Raw genomic sequence first — 19907 nt, 5'->3', positions numbered from 1 at the left:
GGATGGTGTTGGGATTAAAAAGTTAAGATTTAATGGATTGCTGTTAGGAAAGGCTGACACTTTGCAGGAAACTCAGGGAGACGTTAAACTAGGTATTGCACAGGAATGGCAACTCATGTGGAATTCATCATCCAAGAAATACTGAAGCGCAATGCATGGTGAAAATATAGCCAAGCGTATAAGCAGTGAGAGGAACAGATTTGTCACCATTGTTAACACTGTGTGTCATTGTTGTTGGAGATTTTTAACAACACTGTGAGACTGCACTTTGATCCAGAGAGTTCTGTATTTCATCAGACAGCCTGACTGTAAAACTTGATTTTTTTCCCCCACTCAAGCATTTTGTAAGGCCTTTGTGATACCTGTGCCTTATCTTTATCTGCCATGTTTTTTGATATAAAAGCTGCTCCTTTTCCAAAAGGTTTGTCTTACCCTCCCCCCCCCCAAAAAAAACCCAAAAACATTCATTTTACATTGATTCATGTTTAGGATGCTTTCCTAAAGCTGCTTTCCCAGTGCACCTCCCAAGTTACTAACCAGCTGAGATGTGCCAATATAATACTGGCAGAAGGGATTATACTGTGTACTTTGCATTTTTGTATACTCTGTATAATTTACAGACAATCCTTTATCATAGCAGCACGTTTCAAAATTTTCATTTCTTCCTCTTTCATTTATTTTTCTTTAATAATATGGCTGCGGTTTTCACTCACAGCAGCACTTTGGCTGTTCCAGCTCCGGATTTACATAATAAGCCTTATCTTTCCCCCACAGTATCAATACCAATCAGTCAACCAGTACAGACTACAGCTGAACCAAACAACTGTGTGATCTTGCTAATTATAGATGTGGTTTGTACTGCTCTTTGGTGTTTAGACTGCAAACTGTAAATACACTCTCTTTCTGTGTCCCTTTTCAGAGTTGTTTTTGTCACCTGTTCCTGATGTTGTAACGTGATTTTTAGAAAGAAGTCATCTGAGCAGTTAGAGAATACAAGCAGCTCCCTGTTTGCTGTTTGTCTCTTGTGCCATGCTGACAGCTGAAGTAAAAGAACAGCTTTTTTCACAGAATGGAGGTTGTTTTGGCCAGAATGTCTGCTGTGAAATGCATGCAGAGGCAATAGCTGCCTTCTGTCTTTCAAAACTGTCCCTTTAGCCCTCAGGAAATGTTTAAACGGTTATTCTCTGAACAGAAATACTGCTTTGGGTGAGGAAATAAAGTACACGTAAGCTTTATTCCTGACTGACAGAAGTTTGAAGGAGTTTGATCCAATGAAGGTTTTCAATAAGTGAAGCTAGCCAGCAGAAATGAAGGCACCCAGTTAGGGTAACAGGCTTAGCAGGTGCTCCTGCTGACAAAGTTGGGTACAAGTTACTTTCCCCTTTTACTCTCATGTAGTATTTTACCTCTTCTCCTTTCATCCCTGAAAGAAGAGGGAAAGCAGTAGTGTTTCTTCAGCAACCTGGAACCGCCCTGAAGGCTGGTGTTAGCGAGTAATTTTAGAGACAAAACGTGAGGTGGGAAGAGCAGCTCCAGCAGCCGTAGGAGTGCCCTCAGGGCCGGGGCGCGGAGCTCACAGCTGGCAGTCCCTGCAGCCCCGCAGCACCAGGCCGCGTTCTGCCTGTGCTTCTCTCCCCGTGCCAGAAGAGGGATCCCGAGCCCCGGCCCCGCTGCTACCCGCGGGCCCGGCCGCCGCCCGGCTCTGGCAGCGGGGCCGGGAAGGGCAGGATGCGGCGCTCCTTCCCGCACGGCCGCCGGGGCCGCGAGGCAGGTAACGCCGCGGGGCGGGCAGCAGCGCAGCCGGGAGCGGCGCCGGGCCGGGCCGGCCATCTTGGGGCGGCGCGGGGCGGGGTGGCGCTGGGCCGGGCCGATGGCCCTCACGCTCCGTCAGTCAGAACGAGCCCGGGGGGTTGGAGGGCACTGAGCGAGGCCCAGACTGCGGAAAGGCGCAGAGGAGGAAGTTTATAGCTTTATTACCTTAATACAAAAGACGGCGGTAGGATAGGAGCAGGGAGCTGAGCTGGAGGCTGTGGGCTGCAGCTCACAGGGCTCTGCTGTCAGCTTCCCACTGCAGTCACCTCCCACTGAAGAGAAAAGCTCCACCGGGTTACCCCACACCAGAACAGCTGTGACCACTCTGTTCTGTGGCACAGAGGTGACCGGAGCCGCTGCAGGCAGGGCTGAGGCATCACGGGGCCTGGTGCAGGAGCACAGAGCCGGGCTCCGTATCACCCAGCTGGGCCTCGTGGGGCAGAGCTATGTGCCTCCTGGGCCAGGACAGAGGGACCACTACAGGGGTGCCCAGCAGTGATGTGTCCGGCTTGGAGTACCCCAGGAAGCTCACGTCGAGGGGCAGGCTGGCATCCAGAGGGGGCTGTATTTCTGAGATCTCCCACCTGGCTGCTGGGGGCTTCCCAGGGGACAGCAGGTCACTCAGCAGCTCGGTGCTGTGGGACAGGGCTCTCTCCTTGAGGCGCCTCCCAGCCTTGCATGGTGTGGAGGTGTTCCTTGATGTTACATCCAGCAAGCAGCCAGGCCCGGCAGGCAGCTCACAGGGCACAGCTGACAGGTCGAGTATGGCAGGGCCGGAGGGGCTCCTGCAGAAGGAGAGGAAGCTGAGGTCCGAGGAGCCCAGGCCGGCCCTCACTCCGCTGCCCATGGGTTGTGCCACCATACACACAGGGCTGCCCCTCGTGGTGTCCACATCTGCCAGCAGCTCCCAGGTACTCTGCTTCGGGACACTACTGGAGTCCAGGTAGTAACTGCACACAGGAGAGAAGTGGGCATGCCCAGAGGCTCCAGCCACAAATCCATTGTCCAGGAGGTCCTTAATGGTTAGGATGCTGTGCTGCTGAGAGGACAGCATGGCGCAGGGCTGGATGAACCAGGAGTCCCTGTTGGAGCACACAGTTTAAGGGCTACCCCCTACCGGCAGCCCTTCAGACCCAGGCAGGGCACCCTCCCTGCTCCATCTCCTAACGAGGCACAGGGCCCGCACTGCAGCAGCAGGGAATGACTTTTCAGACCCCTTGCTGGGCAGGGGACAAGGTGGCATCCCTAGGTTTGTGCTCACTCGACCTGCATAGTGCTGCTCTTAGCTTTGTTCCCCTGGGTGTGAGGAGCCTTGAAGTGTCCCAACTGCAGGGGACACTGAGGTGGCCATCAGAGAGGCTTTATTCCTATTCCTAAGGTTAGGAGAGCATTGATCCCAAGTGGAACCAGGCTGCAGCCCACTAGGGGTAGCACAGAGGGCTCAGAGACACAGCTATACCAGGATGACCTGGGGACACACAGCATCAGAGATCACATCACACAGAGCCCTTCAAGAGCAAAGAGCTCCCAGCTTTACTTAGAAGGACAGTTATGTGGTCCTCCCAAAGGGAAACGTTCAAGAGGCCAAAATACTTCCTAAATAAAGGCTTAAATAGCACCTATATAGAGAAATAGTTGGGAAATAAGAAGAGCACTACTTGCCTTCAACTTCTACAGAGACTTCTTTCAGAATCGCAGCCCTTCCTTTACCAGTGCTGCTTCAAGTGCTTTTATAGTGCTGGCAATTAATTAACGGGCTAATTCCCTCATTAAATTCATTTGGGAGGGGGAGGGTTGCGCGTTAGTTCCGTTAGTTCTGTTGGCCCAGCGGTAGGGCGGCGGTCGCGGCCCGCTGTGCTGAGGGGTGGGGGCTGCGAAGCGCCACAGACCCGGGCACGGACGCGGGTGGCTGTGCGGGCCGGGACGGGCGGGAGGGCGCCCTCCCGCGCGCGCCTCTTTGTGCGGCGGCGGCGCTGTGCGCAGGCGCGGCCCGGCCCCGCGCGGGGGGGGGCAGCCGTTGGCGCGAGATAGGAAAGTGCCGCCGCCGCCGCCCGGCCCCGCCGCCATGGCGCGCCGCAGCCGCGGGTGAGTGGCGCTCCCGGGCGTGGGGATGATCCCGTGTCTTCTCGCTGAGGGGTGCTGGGGATGGGGGGGAGGCTGCGGCCCTGGGGGTCCCGCGGTCTCGCTCTCGGTGTCCCTGAGCGGTGTGGATGGGGCAGCGGAGCCGGGCCCGGAGCTGCTGTCCCGCCGCCCGCCTCTTCGCGCTGCCCTCGGGCTGGGCCCGGCGGCTGAGAGCGGTCCCGGCCCTGGGCCCGCCGTGCCCCTGCGGGAGCCTCGCTGTGCGCTCCTTTGGTGCCCTCTGTGCCCCAGCAGTGAGGGAGGGGGCTGGGGGGCTGTATGGAGGGGGATGGCGCGGGGCCTGGGCTCACGGAGCCCTTACTGCCGGGTTGGAACCGAAGCAGTGTCCCTTCTCCGTGTCAGTGCGAGATTGGCAAACGCACGGCGGGGTCCCACAGCTGAGGGCCCGCGGGCCGGGTGAGGGGGGGGGTGCGCGGGGGGGGGGGAGGGGGCAGCTCCTTCTGCCGCGCTTTTCCCAGAGAAGCTAATAATGCTCTGCCCGTTGCTCTCTGCAGTGAGGACCAGGATGAGCTGCACTGCCAGGATACGGACTCGGATGTGCCCGAGCAGCGGGATGGCAGATGCAAGGTCAAGTGGACGCAGGAGGAGGTGAGTGAGGGCCGGCTGCCCACTGCTGATAGGGCTGTGGGTAGAGTTTGGGTAGGCCTTTAGGGTGAGCACCTCATCCTGCTCCTTGCCTGCTGCCACAGCACCCACTCACAGTGTCTCATTGCTGGGGAAGGCCCTTTGCTTTTCTGAGGCCTTGATGTGAGGAAGGTCATGCGAGTTTGAAGCCTGGGGAGCAAAGAGCTCTGACCACTTCAGCATCTGGGCCTACAGCAAGGTGTCAGCTGCCTGCAGCATCTGCTAGGGGGTGGTGGAGGCCTGGAGCTAGTTCATGCAGTGCAAATGCCCTCTTCTGTAATCAAGGTGGACAGAGTTGGGACCAGTAGGATTGTGGCAAAGAGTCTGAAATGAGTTGGCATGTTTTCTGCCCTTCTTCCAGTCCCTCCATAGTCCTTTCTTTTTATTTTGTGAAAACTACAAAACATTTCATTTCCCTTGGGCTCTGAATATGGAGTAAGAGAGGCCTTTGTGCGGAGATCAAAATCTCAGGCTTGTGTTGGGCAGGGAATTATTTCTTACCTTCGTTTGCCCACCCACAGGGTGTTTCATTTCCTTGCCCACAGGCAAGGAAGCCCATAGCAGGCTTTGTGCGAGCTGTAAGAGCAGGAAAACCTGGGCTGTAGTGCAGGGTTTGTGAGAGAAGTGCTGTAGAACTGTCAGTGTAGAAAGGCAGCAGGCTACCTGGTTAGTGGCAATGTACTTAGAACAGTTTGTTTCTTTGGCCAAGGGAAGAAAGTGTGTGAGCTGGGAGATGGGCTGCCTGGTCAGGGGCATACTGGGTCTGGATAAGCAGGTAGCTCTGGCCGCATAGTTTGAACCAAACTACTTTGGAACAGAGGTCAGCATGAGCCTGAATGTGACCACAGCAACTGAGTTTGTTTTGTACTCTGCTCTCATCATGCATGCACCAGGAACTTGCCCTAGTACAGAGCTCTGAGCCAAAAGTATTCTGTCTAGCCTCTGTGTACTGGGGCACTGCTAAAGGACTCATAAACCCTCTTCCTTGTAATGCAGATAGAAAAATCTCAACAGTTATAAAAATATCTAGATTGTTCTCTTGATGTTGTTAGCCCTGGGGTGACTGCAGCATGTTTTGCTCAGTGTATGTGAAAGTGCATGTCTTTGTTCTTTGCAGGATGAGCAGCTGAAGATGTTAGTAAGACATTATGGGCAGAATGACTGGAAGTTCCTGGCCAGTCACTTTCCTGTAAGTGTCCCTTTGCCTGGTTGGGAATTGTAGTGTTTGCATGCTGTTTCTTGTGCTCAGGGCACTGGCTGTCTCTATGTAACACCTTGTATGGTGGGACTTTGTTCTGTGGCTGCTACTGTTGAAAAAGTTTAGTGCTCCTCCAGGGCAGGGCGATACATCCTTCTTGCTTAGAGGAGTTTATGGGTGTGTTTGTTGGGAGCTGGAGCAAGACATTGAGGTTCCTGCCCTTGTATTCTATACCCAGTACCCTGTACTATAGCTGTAGTATGCATTCTCTGTGTATCTGTAGTTTTTCCATGGGGCAGACTATGTGTGTGAGGACTGCTGTGTTGCTATGGAGAGTTTTGGAGCCTCCAGTCTGATGCATGCCTGCTCTGATTCCTTTCCCCAGAACCGCAGTGACCAGCAGTGTCAGTACCGGTGGCTGAGGGTGTTGAATCCAGACTTGGTTAAGGGTCCTTGGACCAAAGAGGAGGACCAAAAGGTAAGTGAGGCAAGGATGGGGTCTGAGCATTGGACTGTGACCCTCTGTGGACAGAGTGGAGGTGTCAGACTCTCTGGTCTTACAAACTGTAGGTAGTTCTTTCCAGTTGTGGATACTCACAAGAGCTTCACTCTTGAGCTGTTCCGAGCAGCCTAATTCAGCCATGGTCATGATGAGCAGAAGCAGGCCTAGGCATCTTCAGCTGAACACCCTCTCTCTTTTACACTGTACTGCTGAAGTAAGCTAGCAAGGAAGAGAGCAGATATGGGAACTAATTCATCCATCTACTTGTACTTCTCTGTCTGACTTGGCCATGATGAACCGAACTGAAAATGAATCTGTTTTTTTCTGTGCCGTGGTGGATGTCTGATATTTGACAGATGATTTGAGAGTTCAGAGACTCTCTTCTGGTTCCAGAGTGAGCTGAGAGCAAGCAGCTCAGACATACTTAAGAAAAAGTTGAAAGTAGTTCCTAGTCATGTGTGTTTTGCTGCAAAATTTCTTAGTTTGTCAGATTCCCTGTAACGTCCCTGCTTACCCATTTCGTTCCATTTTGCACCCAGTATAATTATAGAATCATAGAATTGCTAAGGTTGGAAAAGACCCACAGGATCATCCAGTCCAACCATTCGCCCTTCACCAATGGTTCTCACTAAACCGTGTCCCTCAACACAACATCCAAACGCTCTTTGAACACCTCCAGGTTCGGTGACTCCACCACCTCTCTGGGCAGCCCATTCCAGTGCCTGACCATCCTTCCAGAGAAGTAGTATTTCCTAACATCCAGCCTGAACCTTCTCTGGTGCAGCTTGAAGCCATTCCCTTCTAGTCCCATAATCCCTTCTGGGCTTTCCATCTGTGTTATGTCAAATGCTTCCTGAGGAGGCTTATAACGATGCCCTTCTACCTTCCTACAGCAGAACAGTTGCTGCCTACTTTCCCCTTGTCTTTTTATGTCCTGATTGCCAGCCAACCCAGTCCTGATGCCCACTGCCATCATGGCCAAGTCAGGCTCCAGCTTTCTGAAACTGGGTAGCTTTGTGCTGCAAACTCTCCAGGTCCTTGGTATCTGTGGCGCATTTGTCTGCCCTAGGCAGTCAGTCTGCAGTAGGAATGTTAGTAATGGACCCTGTGAGCAAGATCTGTGATGCACCTGCTACTTGCACCTTTCAGCTGAGCGCTGCTGGACAGGGTGAAAATGGCTCTTTTGGAGTCATGGGGCCTCCTCTCTGAGATTTTGGCAGGCTAAACGCTGCAGGCAGCATGTTATGTTACATTGCTTTGTTGCATGGATGTATTTCAGGCCAATCAGAAAAGATTCCCTACCTGGAAGCATTTGCACTGAGCTTCAGGCAGACATGTAAAAGCCCTAGGTGAAGAGGAAATTGAAAGCAGATGGCTTTTAAGTGAATTTTGCTCATTTCTGCTTTGGTGCTTGCACCATGTGTTCTGGCGTTTGTGGGGCATGGAACTGCAGGTTGTGTCCTCTCTGGGGGGTTGTACCCTTTGTTAAAGGAAGGCTGTGCCACGCTGTCCCAGCAGGCAAAGGAGTGTAGGCATAGTGGGAACTCTGTTCATGCAGCCAGGTCCTTGGGAAGAGAGGAAGGCAGAGGAGCCTTGGAGCACATGGAACTTAGTGCTTTGCTCTGACTTGTTCCTCACTGCACCTGCCCATCTCTGTCCCAGCCCTCTCTGAGCCATCATCTACATCCATAGTTGTCAAGTGGCAAATGGCTGCATGAAAACTGCCTCTTCCAGGCGTTTGGTTGAATTGTTGCTCACAGAAATGTTTTTTACCTGTCATTAACAGTGTCATGTGTCAGTGCTGGGTCCCTTCAGCTTTTTTGCCTTAATGGATCCTTCTCTGTCTGCCTGTACCCGCTCCCAATGCAGCTGCAGTGCAAAGCAACACCAATATTGACCTTCTCCTCCTTTGTTCCGTTCCCTTATTTCCTTCCTATTTTCTTCACAGGTAATTGAACTGGTTAAAAAATATGGCACCAAACAATGGACTCTGATAGCCAAGCACCTGAAAGGACGCTTAGGGAAGCAGTGCCGGGAACGCTGGCATAACCACCTGAACCCTGAGGTGAAGAAATCCTCGTGGACAGAGGAGGAGGATCGCATCATTTTTGAGGCCCACAAGGTCCTGGGGAATCGCTGGGCTGAGATTGCCAAGCTTCTGCCTGGGAGGTAGGATGTCTTTGCTCAGTGGTAATGTCAGAGCTGGGTGGCTTATGGAGATTCATGTGTTGATCTCACAGGATAAGGCTGGGGAGCTCACAGGAGCTGTTAGCTGTGCTTTAAGGCTGCTGGTAATAAGTTTTTATTTTCTTCTCTTTTTCTGCAGGACTGACAATGCTGTGAAGAATCACTGGAACTCGACCATCAAGCGCAAAGTGGACACAGGAGGCTTCCTCAATGAAACAAAGGAGTCCCAGCCACTGTACTTGCTAGTGGAAGTGGATGACAATGAGAGCCAAAGTGGAACAAGAGCTGAGAGCCAGGTACTGCACAAGTATGTGGGCAGTTGGGTCCGTCTCTGCTCTGCTGATGTGCATCAGAGCTGTTCAGTCATCCTGCTGCTGCCTCTAATGCTGCCTTCACATTTATATGAAGAGTCTGTACCTCCTCTAAGACACTGACTCTTGGGAGATCTCTCCCTCCAGGAGCTAGAGGTATGCGTGCCGAGTGTGTTAGATAACAGGAAGACAGCAGTCTGCTGCTATCTTGCTACTCCTAGGGTCAAGTCTGTGTTGGAGTCTGAACATTTTTGGGGGGATCCGTTGTGCTGTTGCTAGCTGGGGAGAGGCTGCTCCAGGCTGTGCAGTGATGGGGGATGATGAAGTACTATGTTCTCTTCCTTTAAAATGGAAAGCAGGGAAAGTTCACATGGTTATTTGTATGAAGAAAGCATGACACTTTCAAAGGCAGGCTCTTTAGAGGAAGTGTACAGAGTTACTGCTACCTGCCCAGGCTTGTTCCACTTCCTTCTGGGATACTGTTGAGAAACATCTTCAGTTAAATAGTCCTCTTAATTTGCATGGTGTCCTTCAGGTGGTGTATGGGACAGAGCAATGAGGGAGAACAGGGATGTGAGACAATCCAAATGGCTGTTAGGAAAGCAGGAGGAGCGGAGTGGGCCCAAGGATCCATGCTTGTGGCCTAGGACTTGGTCTTGTTCACTTGCTTTCTGCTAATGGCTCCACTTTCTTGTTTGTGTGAAGACCATTGTGCCAAACTGGCCAGTTGATATCTCTGAAATAAAGGAAGAGGATGTCAGTGATGAGGAGGTGACGGGTTTGCAGGAATTACCCTCAGAGCTGCCAGCTGCCGACCTGGCCGAGCACAATGAAGAAGGAACCCCAGATGATGTGGTGCCTGAGGATGCCTCAGCATCTGTCGCATCTCCGTACAAATGGGTCGTCGAAGCTGCCAATTATTTGTGTCCCACGTCTGTCCCAGCACTAAATGAAGCTCTGGACATGATTGAATCTGTAAGTAGCACACCTTTGCTCCTCCAGCTAGTAGAGGGAGACTTGTGGGACCTGATTTCCACCACTGTTCCATTGAGTGAACTTGCTGGGTCACCTTGCTTATCACCATAAGTATCCTGAGGAGTTGTGTGGATTCCTTTAGTTCAGCCTCCAGTTTGATTCATCTCCAGAACACTTTACAGCCATCAAAGGGAAATATCTCTGCAACCTGGTTTACGAGCTGATTATCTGTGAAATATTCACTTCACACGTGTAAAGAAGGACTTTGTGCCCAAGGCTCAATGGCCAATTTGTGGGTTCTTAGAGGCCTGTTTGAATGGTACTTGTATTGATGGGGTTGAGCTGTGAATGGCTCTGGCTGTTTTTCATCTCTGTACAGCAGTGTGCTTTACAGAGTAGCTCTGTATCCACCCATACCGGTGTGACCAAGTTCGGCAACAGTCACCTTTTTCAAACTCTGTCCCTGACCACTTCTGTTTTGCCCCCTGTGTGGGTGCAGCTGTGTGTTGCAGCTGTGCTGTGAACTGAACTGGGAAACCGACCTAGCGTAAAGAGAAAAAACTGCCCTATACACAAACAGCTTTCAGCTGGATCAGGTCTGTGGTCTATTTCTCAGCTGCACCGACTGCAAAGGAGAGCTTGAATTCTTCTGTAGCCAGGCTCCTTGCAAGAGGCAGTGCAGTCTTGCACACCTGCTTTTTTCACCTCCCACTTAACCTCTGTATTTGCACCAGCCAGCTGCTCGGCTTTCTTTCCTGGGCTCTTGCTGATGGCTTCTCTTGTATGCAGGACCCGGATGGGTGGTGTGACCTGACCCAGTTTGACCTGCCTGAGGAACCTTCTGCTGGCAGCAGCAGCAGTAGCAACAGCCCAGTGCGGCAAACGCCCAGCAAACCAACGCCATCCCTACCCAACGTGACTGAGTACCGCTTGGATGGCCACACCATCTCCGACCTGAGCAAGAGCAGCAAGGGGGAACTCATCCCCATTTCACCACATGCGGAGGTGAGCTTTGGCACGCCGCCCTCTGTGCTGAAGAGGCAGAAGAAGAGGAAAATCTCCCTCTCCCCTGTCACGGAGAATGCCCCAAGCACCAGCCTCTCCTTCCTTGACTCCTGCAACAGCATGACGCCCAAGAGCACCCCTGTCAAGACACTGCCCTTTTCTCCATCTCAGGTATGGAATAGTGGCACAGGCCAGTCTGGGCTCCTCTGCTTGGGTTTGTTTGTGAACTAGTAAGCATGTCAGTGCTTTGCCTTAATGCTGTAATCCCATCTGCTCTGCCATCTTTGTATTTCTCCTCTCTTACATTAAGCAGTTCCAGTGCATAGAGTATGCGTGTGTTTCTGGTAAAACAAGGTGCGGAGCTGGGTTCTGGCACTTTTTGTCTTTAGTGCTACTCTTTCTGTGAGAGCAGCAGCCTATGATTCCCCCAGCAGAAGTGCTTGCAGCACAAGCCAAGCCCGGTTACCCTGTATGATGGATGGGGCCATGTGCCTGCTACCAGGAAGGAGCACTGCTATGCAGTTCTGCACCTGCCTGCTGCAGGAGAGAGCACAGTGCTTCCTTGTCCAGCGTACCATGTGTGGGCATTACTGCCCTGGCAGGGGATAGCAGTGCTGTGACAGTGCATGTGGCTTTCTTTCCTTATTTTTAGCCCAGTCATCTGTCTGGACAGCATCTGCTGGTGCACATCTGTGAGTTGATGGCGGGTACTCATGGACTTTGTCTTTGTTACAAAGTAAGCTTAGGACTTTCCCATCTTTACCATGACTGTTGTAGCATCCATACCTGGTCTCAAAACAAACACTTTACTGCAGTGCTGTGGCATTCAGACCCCCTGACACCTACCTTGACACAGTGCATTTCTGTCAGTAAGACAGGATAAATCCTGCTGCACTGCTGTGTCATCTAGCAAAGCTTCCACAGCTACTTTGTCATTCACACGCTGTTTCCCTGTGCCACTAGCTGAACCTTCCAGGACTTTGTATTTCTGGTGTTTCTGCTGCCCTCAGTGGCACATGGTAGAGCACCATGGGACACTCTGTTACCTAGATTCAGATCAACCTTGAATGCAAGGCCATCAAGAACTGGGGAATCTAAGTGAGACCTGAATGGTGCAGTTCTGGTGTGAGAAGCTGAGAGGCCTCGAATTAATCTGAGAACATAGGAAGTTCCATATGAGTATGAGAAAAAATTTCTTTGGGAGTGACAGCACTGTGAAGCAGGCTGCCCACAGAAGTTGTAGAGTCTTCTTCTCTGGGGATATTAAAAACCTGTTGGGTGCTTTCTTGTGTAACCTACTGTAGAGAACCCGCTTTAGCAGCAGGGTTGGACTTGATGATCTCGATAGGTCCCTTCCAACCCCTACAGTTCTGTGATTCCATGACCTACTGAGAGGTCAGTCTCAGACTGAACCCATGCCATCAGTTGAATGTAACAGAAACAGCTCTTCTATTTATTTATTTTTTACAGTCAATAGTCTGTTACTTGGAGTGACCTTGTGGTTGCTGACTGGAACTCAGAGCAGGATTTTTGTTGTGCTGGTGGTACTGCTCCTTCACCACACAGCTAGGCCTTATCTGGACCAGTGCAAGCAGAGACTTCCCTCCCACCTTGTAGTTTACTGGTTGTATCTGCTTACCTCTTTTGGGAAAGTAAACTTTGTAGACTTGAGGCACCTTCTTTGATGCCTTAGTCCATCTACTGGACTATCTCAGTAAGAGCCATCCCAGCTCATCCTGGGATCCCCCTTCTGCCACTTGATGTTTGACAAAGGTCACCCTAGATCTTACTGGAACAGATCCTCCAGTGGGTGCCATTCAGTAATGGGAGGGTTTTCCCCTGGTAATGACTGATAATACCATATTGGGAAGTTTGAGACTGACTGTGTTTTCCTCTTTCTTTCCTATGTTATGCAGTTCTTAAACTTTTGGACCAAACAGGATACACTAGAACTGGAGAACCCATCTCTTACCTCCACACCTGTGTGCAGTCAGAAGGTGATTGTCACTACCCCACTGCACAGGGACAAGACTCCTCTGCTCCAGAAAAACTCAGCGTAAGTCCCGTATTTCTTCTTTCCCATCCCAACCTGAGCAGTATCCTTTTTCACAAAGGAGTTTGATCCAAGTCAAACAAACCTTCCCCAGTGCTGGCACTACTGAGAGTGACAAGGCAAGCTGGGGGATTTCCTTAAATCGGTATGGCACCCAAAGACAGCTCCTCTGTGAGCTGCAGGGAACAAGTGTCCCATCTGGCTGGGACCTCATCCAAATGACTGCTGTTCTACTCAGCTGCTTGGTCAGCTGCTGCCTTCTGTGCACGTCTTTGGGAAGCATTACTGTTCTGTGAGCCCTCTGCCAGCTGGGAAGGGGTTTGGTCTTCTCAACAAAGGCTGTTTAGATCCATCCCTTTAGCTCTGCACCCTCTGACCTGTGGGGCAGTCCAGGGCAATGATCTTTAGACACCATCCTAGCCAGGTGAGAGGGGGTGTCCTGCACAGGGAGTGTTCTGCTGGCAGGCCTGTCTCTGCATGTCACTACGCTGGTGCAGCACAGTTTGTGGAGGTGCTGGCTGTGCTAGCAAAACTGGTGTGGCCCAGAGTAGCAACCACATCTCATTGGTGTGAGCTGGCTTGGCTGCTCTAAGTGTAATTGCACCAGGGTTTCCACTGGTCACAAAGCTCTGTCTGGCCATGAGAAACTCTGCTAGCAGAAGCACTGCAGAGTACCACTGGCCTGCAGGGATCTGTCACGCCAGTATTGCAGGTGTTGTACCCCTTTCTGATAAGGGTGCTTGGTAGCTGGCAGAGTGGAGAAGCATAGCTGGCATTTCTGAGATATTCTCCCTACTAAATGTTCCTTGGTAGCCTTTGGCCCTGCTTATGCCCCAGGAATGCCCTAGCCAGACATATAGCTTCTGCTGTCACCATGTGAGACTCTGCAGGTGGTTTGTGTAGTGCGAGTGGAAGGATGGGGTTTGCTTTGTGATTTACAGCTGAGAGAAGCTGATGTCAGATTCTTAGTCTTTTCTACTTCTCTACTGCCAGGTTTGTCACACCAGATCAGAAATATGTGGTGGACAATACTCCGCACACTCCAACACCTTTCAAAAATGCCCTGGAAAAATACGGACCAATTAGGCCTTTGGTATGTACTGGACAGGTCTGTTGCTTGCTGGTGGCAGTGCATGGGGGAGACTGCAGCATTGCTGTGAGCCAGCCATTATTTGAGTAGCAACATGGTAGAGTTTGGTAGTGCCAGGCTGAGATGAGGGGGATGGAGACCTTGTCATACCAAACATGTATCATGGTAAGTAGCCACGAGACTTCTAGCTCCTCTGCAAAGCAGCCTAAAAAAAACCCAAAAAACAACAAAACCCATACCCAAATCAGCCTTTGAATATGGCCTCAGTGCTTGGTTATTCATGACCTTGAGGGAAAGCAAGGAAACACTGCATCCCTAGATCTCTAACATGGACTTAATGTGGGTGCTGTGGGGATGGCAGCTTCAGTATACTGTGCCTTCAGTGCACACTGGTCTCTTGATGGCACCTGTAGGGTTCAACTGGTAAGAGTCTCCCTTGTCTGGAGATCCTGTAAATCTGTCAGGCTAACAGAAATCTTGTAATGTTTTTTCCTGCTGGGAAGTAAATAATTTGTAGTGTTTGTCTTCCCACTGTGAGCTCCTGTGGGTTACTCTGGCCCCATTATCTACTGAGGGAATTCTAAGTCTGCCTGTGTACAAATTGTGACAGCCTTGTGCTCTTTCTCCTTCCTTGCATCAGCCCCAGACTCCTCACCTGGAAGAAGACTTGAAAGAGGTGCTCCGAAGTGAAGCTGGCATTGAACTTATTATTGAGGATGACGTGAAGCCTGAGAAACAGAAAAGGAAACAAGGGGTGAACTGGTTTTGCTTTCAGTATCTGTTTTTGGGCTGTCCTGTGCAGTTGAGGGGTGTTTTTCTGGCTGTGTTCATCTTACTATTTATGCCAAAAAGTTTTTCAGTGTGTGGTTGCTGCCTTTTAGTGAGTGAATCTGCTTGTATGCCTGAGGCCTGCTTAAAATACTGCCGGCTGTGGCCTGGTTTATGCAGAACTCAGGGCTGTGCCAGGAGATGCTGTCTCCCTAATATGCAAGGAGAGACTTAAGGCAGACCTGAAGAATTTGTGGCAAGTTGGGCTCCCCACAGATTGTAGACTGGTGCAAACAGTCTCTTGGCTCAGTAGGCCCAGGTGGTGTGACCTTCCCCTCCTGCTGGAAGGAGTTTCCCCTTCTAAATCAGTGGCTCTTACTGCCAGCAGGGGGAGCACTAGAAGCTGCTGTGCACTGTGGTGGGGAAGGCTGCAGCATGTCTTTTTGAGGTGCTAGTGCAATGCAGATAGGGGGTTTTGTGGGCTTGGAATGCACTCTTGGCCCTTAGGATGGGAGTTCACTGAGGTGATTCATGCTCACACTTGTATTTGTGTTCCCCAGTTGCGCAGGAGTCCCATCAAGAAGGTCCGGAAGTCACTGGCCCTGGATATTGTGGATGAAGATATGACACAAAATATGCCAGCCCTCCCCAAAACTATCTGTTTCAAAAGAACCCAGGTGAGGAGTGCTGCAGTCAGAACAGGGATAGCACTGAATGTAGGAGGGCTGAGAGGCAAACTTGGCTGCTGAGCTGTGTGTGGTGCTAGCACCCCTACTGCTTTTGTTTTCTGTCTTTAGCAAGTATGGGACCTCTAGCCCTTCAAAACAGCAGAAATAGGTTTTGTTCTGTTTTTAACACTAGCAATTTAATACAAAGGCTGTGGGATCCAGGGTTCAGCCATGGTGTAGGGACTGTAGGCTGAATCACAGCCTGAAGTGCAAAGGTTCTGGATGAACAGAAATTCTTGTGAAAAAGCTGCTTGTGAAAGCAGATGCAAATTCCTTTGTGGTTTGACTACCACCCAGCTGCTTTTCTACCTGTGGGATAGGGAGAAGCCTTATGTGTTCTCATCTGGAGGTTTCTTTGGCTGGCTGCAGGGGTGAGAAGCGCCTTCATCTCAGAAGACAAAGGCCGTGTTTTAGCACAATTACTTATTTCTTATAGCCATTTGTCCTTTGTCTGCAAGCCTGGTTTGGTTAGTAAGTTCTCCAAAGAAATCTTGTGCAAAGCAGTGATGACTTTGCCACCTGCAACTGCCTTATAATGTGTGGATGAAGTGCTGGAATTTGTTAGTTGACCTTTTGGCCAGGACAAGTATCAGCACTGTGTTAGTGCAAATTGACTTTTTTCTTTATACAGTTTTCTTCTTTTTGCAGCCTGTGAATTTCCTGTCAAGATCTTTGAACCTTTCCTCATCAAACAGGAAGAATGACTCTGGTTTGCTCAACAGAGCCTTTGTGCAAGTGCAGTCAGAGAAAATGTCCTACAGGAAAATGCCAAGCCATTTCAGACCACCAGCACCGGTAAGCCCTGCAGCTACACCCTTCCATCAGCAGATCAGCTGGTAGTGCTACCTCTGTTCTTCTCCGAGAGGAAAAGTATGGGGGTCAAGCTCAAGAGGAACATAGTGTGCTCCTGTGTGAACATCTGTATGCTGTCAGGGCTGTCTTGGCACCCAGGTTTGGAGGTGCTGAACAAGCAGTGTCACACTGCAGCTCCCTCTGCTTTCCTTACAAACCTGCCCTTCTGCTGGGGCTCAAAGCCCCATGGCTCATCAGAGCTGTGGCCTGCAGGGCCTATTTGGCCCTGGATTTCTTCCTGGGAATCTGTGTCCTCTCTCAGCCCATTGAGGAATTTAGACTAACCCAGCAGTGAAGTAAACTTCTTTTTCAGGAAACTCTCCTTGGGTGGACAGCGATGGGTTGGTCTTTTTTTGTTTCTCTGACTGTAACAACTCTGTGAGGCACAATATAAGTACCAAAAAGGTATTTCTCACCCCTGTGAGGGGTATTTCTAGGCTGTGGTGAAATTTATGTGCCACAGACAGCATGGGCTGCCTTTGTCCTGCCATTTACTTGAACAGTGGCATTACCAAGCTCCAGTGGATGATGTTTACTTGCCTTTCAAGCATAACTTGTAACCTGTGCTGAGACTGGTGCTTTCAAGGGCTGTTGACCTTAGAGTTATTTAACCTTTGGGACATAAATGGCTATGTTCTTTGTAAAATCTTCACCAGTTGATGTAGTTTCAGGCAGTGCATTAAAAGAGTTGGATCCCTGCTTCATTTTGTGGGGTGCCTTGGAGAAGGGCATGATTGTTGCAGGTGTTTGTCTGGGCTGAGCCATAGAAACTCTGGTAGGATGGAAATGCATGTTTTCCTTGGTGAGGGGTGAAACCACAGCTGGGGGCTAGCACAGAGGTGTTTTCAGATGCTAGGAAAGGCCCAGGTGCAGTCTTCACGGAACATCCCTGGCTTCCTCTTCAGATAAACAGAGCATCTATCTCTGGATTAGAGCTGTCTGTTGTGAAAGTTCTTTCTGACAAGTATGTACTCCTCAGCTAGTGTAATTCCTTCCCCTTCTCAAAATAGACCTCACTTTAAACACTTCAATTTCTCCTCCTGTCCTAGGTAGAGCTATATTGCTCTGAGTGCTCATAGATCCATATAAATAAAACTCTGGAAGTGACTTGAGGGTGGCAATAAGGCAGCTTGTGTGGTGACAGAGTACAGGTGTGCTGAGAAATCCCATAGCCTGAAGACAGCAGAGCTGCCTGTGGTGTTGCTGGGCTCTTGGGACTTGTTGTACCAGACTAGTGCTGCTAGCAATGGCAGCTATAGATTAAGGAAGCTCACTTAGCTGTGAGCTGAACCTAAATTATCCCTGAAGCCATGCTGTGTCTGCATGGGGCATTACTGCTGGCAAATACTGCTCATCAAACTCTGGTTCTTTGCCATACACATAAATGAGTTCTTCCAGTTGAGGGCAGTATATATTGTTTTGCTGTATTTATCAAAGGTTTTCCTAGCATAGCAAAGCATGTCATGGGGGCTCTTGCTTTACACAGTGACTGAAGCTCACTTGATTTTTTTTTTTCAGCTCTTCCTGTGTGCTTTGTGAGGCCCTGTTGAGGCTACAGTCACCAAATTGCTGCTAAGGATGGATGGTCTTTCTGACCATTCCAACCCTTCAAGGTCTGGGGCTGAGCAGCTTCCATAGGAGTTGAGCTGGTTGGCAATAAACCTGGAAGCTGCTGTTGAATTCCTTTCATCCCTCCGAGCTCTGTTCAGCACAGTGAAGCTTAGTGGGCTTATTCTTTGGGGTTTGGGGCTCAAGACAAGCAGGGGAAAGCCCTAAAGAGGCCTATGGGTGGTTCTGCAATGGAATACTTAACTAGGAAACTGCTGAACATGACCCCCCAAGCTAGAGGTTTTTGTTCTTCCTGGGGAGCAGGTAGTTCTTATTTATTTATGCACGTTGTTTTAAAACAGTATGTCAACATTGTGTTTGTCTCACTAGTCCCCAGCACCTTCCTCTGCCTGGACTGTGTTGTACATATTCTCTCTTTTTCCTCCATAGATGACCAGGGCTTGGAAAGCAGTGGCTTGTGGTGGAACCCAAGACCAACTCTTCATGCAGGAGAAAGCACGACAGTTCTTGGGCACACTGAAACAAAGTCACACATCAAGGACCTTAATCTTATCGTGAAGGATTGTTCTGCTCTTTTTATTTTATGTTTTAAATTTTCTTATAAAAGAAGAGGAGAGAACTACAAAGTTGGGGGGGAAAAGAAGTCCTCTGCAAGGCCATAGCGTGTAGGGGTGAATTTTTTCCTTCTCTTCCCAGGTTAGATCTGTATTGTAATAAATTGAGTTAACTGCTGGCTAAAATGTCGGATACAAGTTCTGGAATCCCTGTGGAAAGGCAAATGAGGGAGGGGTGGAGAACTGACAGCAAGAGCACTCAGCAAGACCTGGGCTCCGCAAGCATAGGAAGCTGATTTGCCTTCAAGCAGCATGCGTATCAGGCACTGGAAACAGACTTTGAAGGCTGCTGGATTTCATGCCGGCTGCTCTGGTACCTTGGGAATGGCTCTTGTTAAGGTTCCTATGCATCCCCTCATCTGGCTTTCTGCAGGGGATGGTGGTTCCTCCTTGCTTCTAGGGTGAAGATGACGTGCTGTCATGGGAGATGTGCTTTGGGGTGATTAGCATTTGGAGCTGGTCAGCTGGCCAGCCCTGCGTGCCTGTTTGTACTGCCGTGCTGCACAACGGGAGCAGCGGGTGCTTCTTCCCAGGGACTTGCTCCCTCTGGAAATAAACAATGGTGCTAACAACACCCTGTTGTTCAGACTTGCTTTGACTCTGCCTGGGGCCTCACAATGTGCAGAGGGAGGCAGTGCTGTGCTGGGATGGCAAGAAGCAGCAGAGCATGCTGTGTACTGCAGCATTTCTGAGGCAGGTTAGAGCGGCTGCAGCCCTCTTGGACAGCTGCTGTGAACTTCTGGCCTTGAGGAGCCTCTGCCGTGCAGACCTCGGCTCCTGGGTCAGTGCTCCTTGGGTGGAGGAGGCCAATCCAGCTGAACAAAGTGCTCAGGTATTAATAACTGGTGGGGATTAACACTTAAGCATGGGCCTGGTCTGGACCCAAGGAATAATGCTGGTTTTTGTAGGTGATGTTTGAGATACACAGAAGTCAAACGATGAGCAGAAGGGCACAGGGTTTGATACAGAGGTGGGAAAAACAGGATAGCTCAGCAGGAAGCTTGTTTTCATGTGGAATCTCTTATTTCCTGTCAACTTGTAGGCTTTCTTTGTTAGCTTTCCCAAGTTAGGGAAGAAGGGATGGTTTCCCTCTTCCCCTCAGTAGTTTTGCTAGTTTAGGAATGGCTTTGGCTACTTCATGAGAAGGCACAGGGAGGGGATGGGGTGCTGCTGTGAGCAGGGGCTGGAGAATAGCACCTGATACAGCAGATCCTGTTCTGTCCTGCTTCCTTTAGGAGTCAAAGCTGTGTGTAGCCACTTTGGTGCAATATGGTGATTTGGAGCCCTGTTTTATGTAGCCAGAAGAGAAATGCAGTGATTAGAGCAAGATGCAACTGTTTGCTATTGGAAAGGTGCTGGAAACGGAAGAGCAGCTCACTGGTCAGACTGGTACGTGAATGGCTCTGCAAGCAAGCTCAGTTGGCTCTGTGTTGCAATGTGCCATCCTTTGTAAGCCAGCAAAGCCATGGTGGCAGGCTTG

At 50.3% G+C, this 19907-nt stretch overlaps 2 protein-coding genes across 3 annotated transcripts; one reads left to right on the top strand and one right to left on the bottom strand.

Moving 5' to 3' along the window:
* Positions 1-1955: 1955 nt before the first annotated feature.
* On the bottom strand, positions 1956-3517 carry LOC101749307 (uncharacterized). Its single transcript, NM_001397899.1, has 2 exons — positions 3475-3517; positions 1956-2894 (listed from the first exon to the last, which is right to left on the bottom strand). The coding sequence occupies exon 2, from the start codon at positions 2864-2866 to the stop codon at positions 2189-2191; it is 678 nt and encodes a 225-aa protein (NP_001384828.1). The 5' UTR covers positions 2867-2894; positions 3475-3517; the 3' UTR covers positions 1956-2188.
* A 344-nt stretch (positions 3518-3861) lies between these two features.
* MYBL2 (MYB proto-oncogene like 2) lies at positions 3862-19001 on the top strand. Of its 2 annotated transcripts, NM_205318.2 has the most exons (14): positions 3862-3897; positions 4446-4539; positions 5693-5764; positions 6159-6251; positions 8224-8444; positions 8602-8758; positions 9479-9748; positions 10538-10924; positions 12670-12809; positions 13800-13899; positions 14537-14650; positions 15225-15341; positions 16041-16187; positions 18243-19001. In NM_205318.2, exons 1-14 carry the CDS (start codon positions 3878-3880, stop codon positions 18369-18371), a joined length of 2061 nt encoding a protein of 686 aa, NP_990649.2. In that variant the 5' UTR covers positions 3862-3877; the 3' UTR covers positions 18372-19001. The 2 variants fall into 2 exon arrangements, with proteins under 2 accessions (NP_990649.2, XP_015151826.1); XM_015296340.4 differs by lacking the exon at positions 5693-5764.
* Positions 19002-19907: the final 906 nt, after the last annotated feature.

This window comes from Gallus gallus, chromosome 20 (genome assembly GCF_016699485.2).
Source record: "Gallus gallus isolate bGalGal1 chromosome 20, bGalGal1.mat.broiler.GRCg7b, whole genome shotgun sequence".
NCBI classification, from domain to species: Eukaryota; Metazoa; Chordata; class Aves; order Galliformes; family Phasianidae; genus Gallus; species Gallus gallus.
This window is presented reverse-complemented; position numbering and strand designations above follow the sequence as displayed.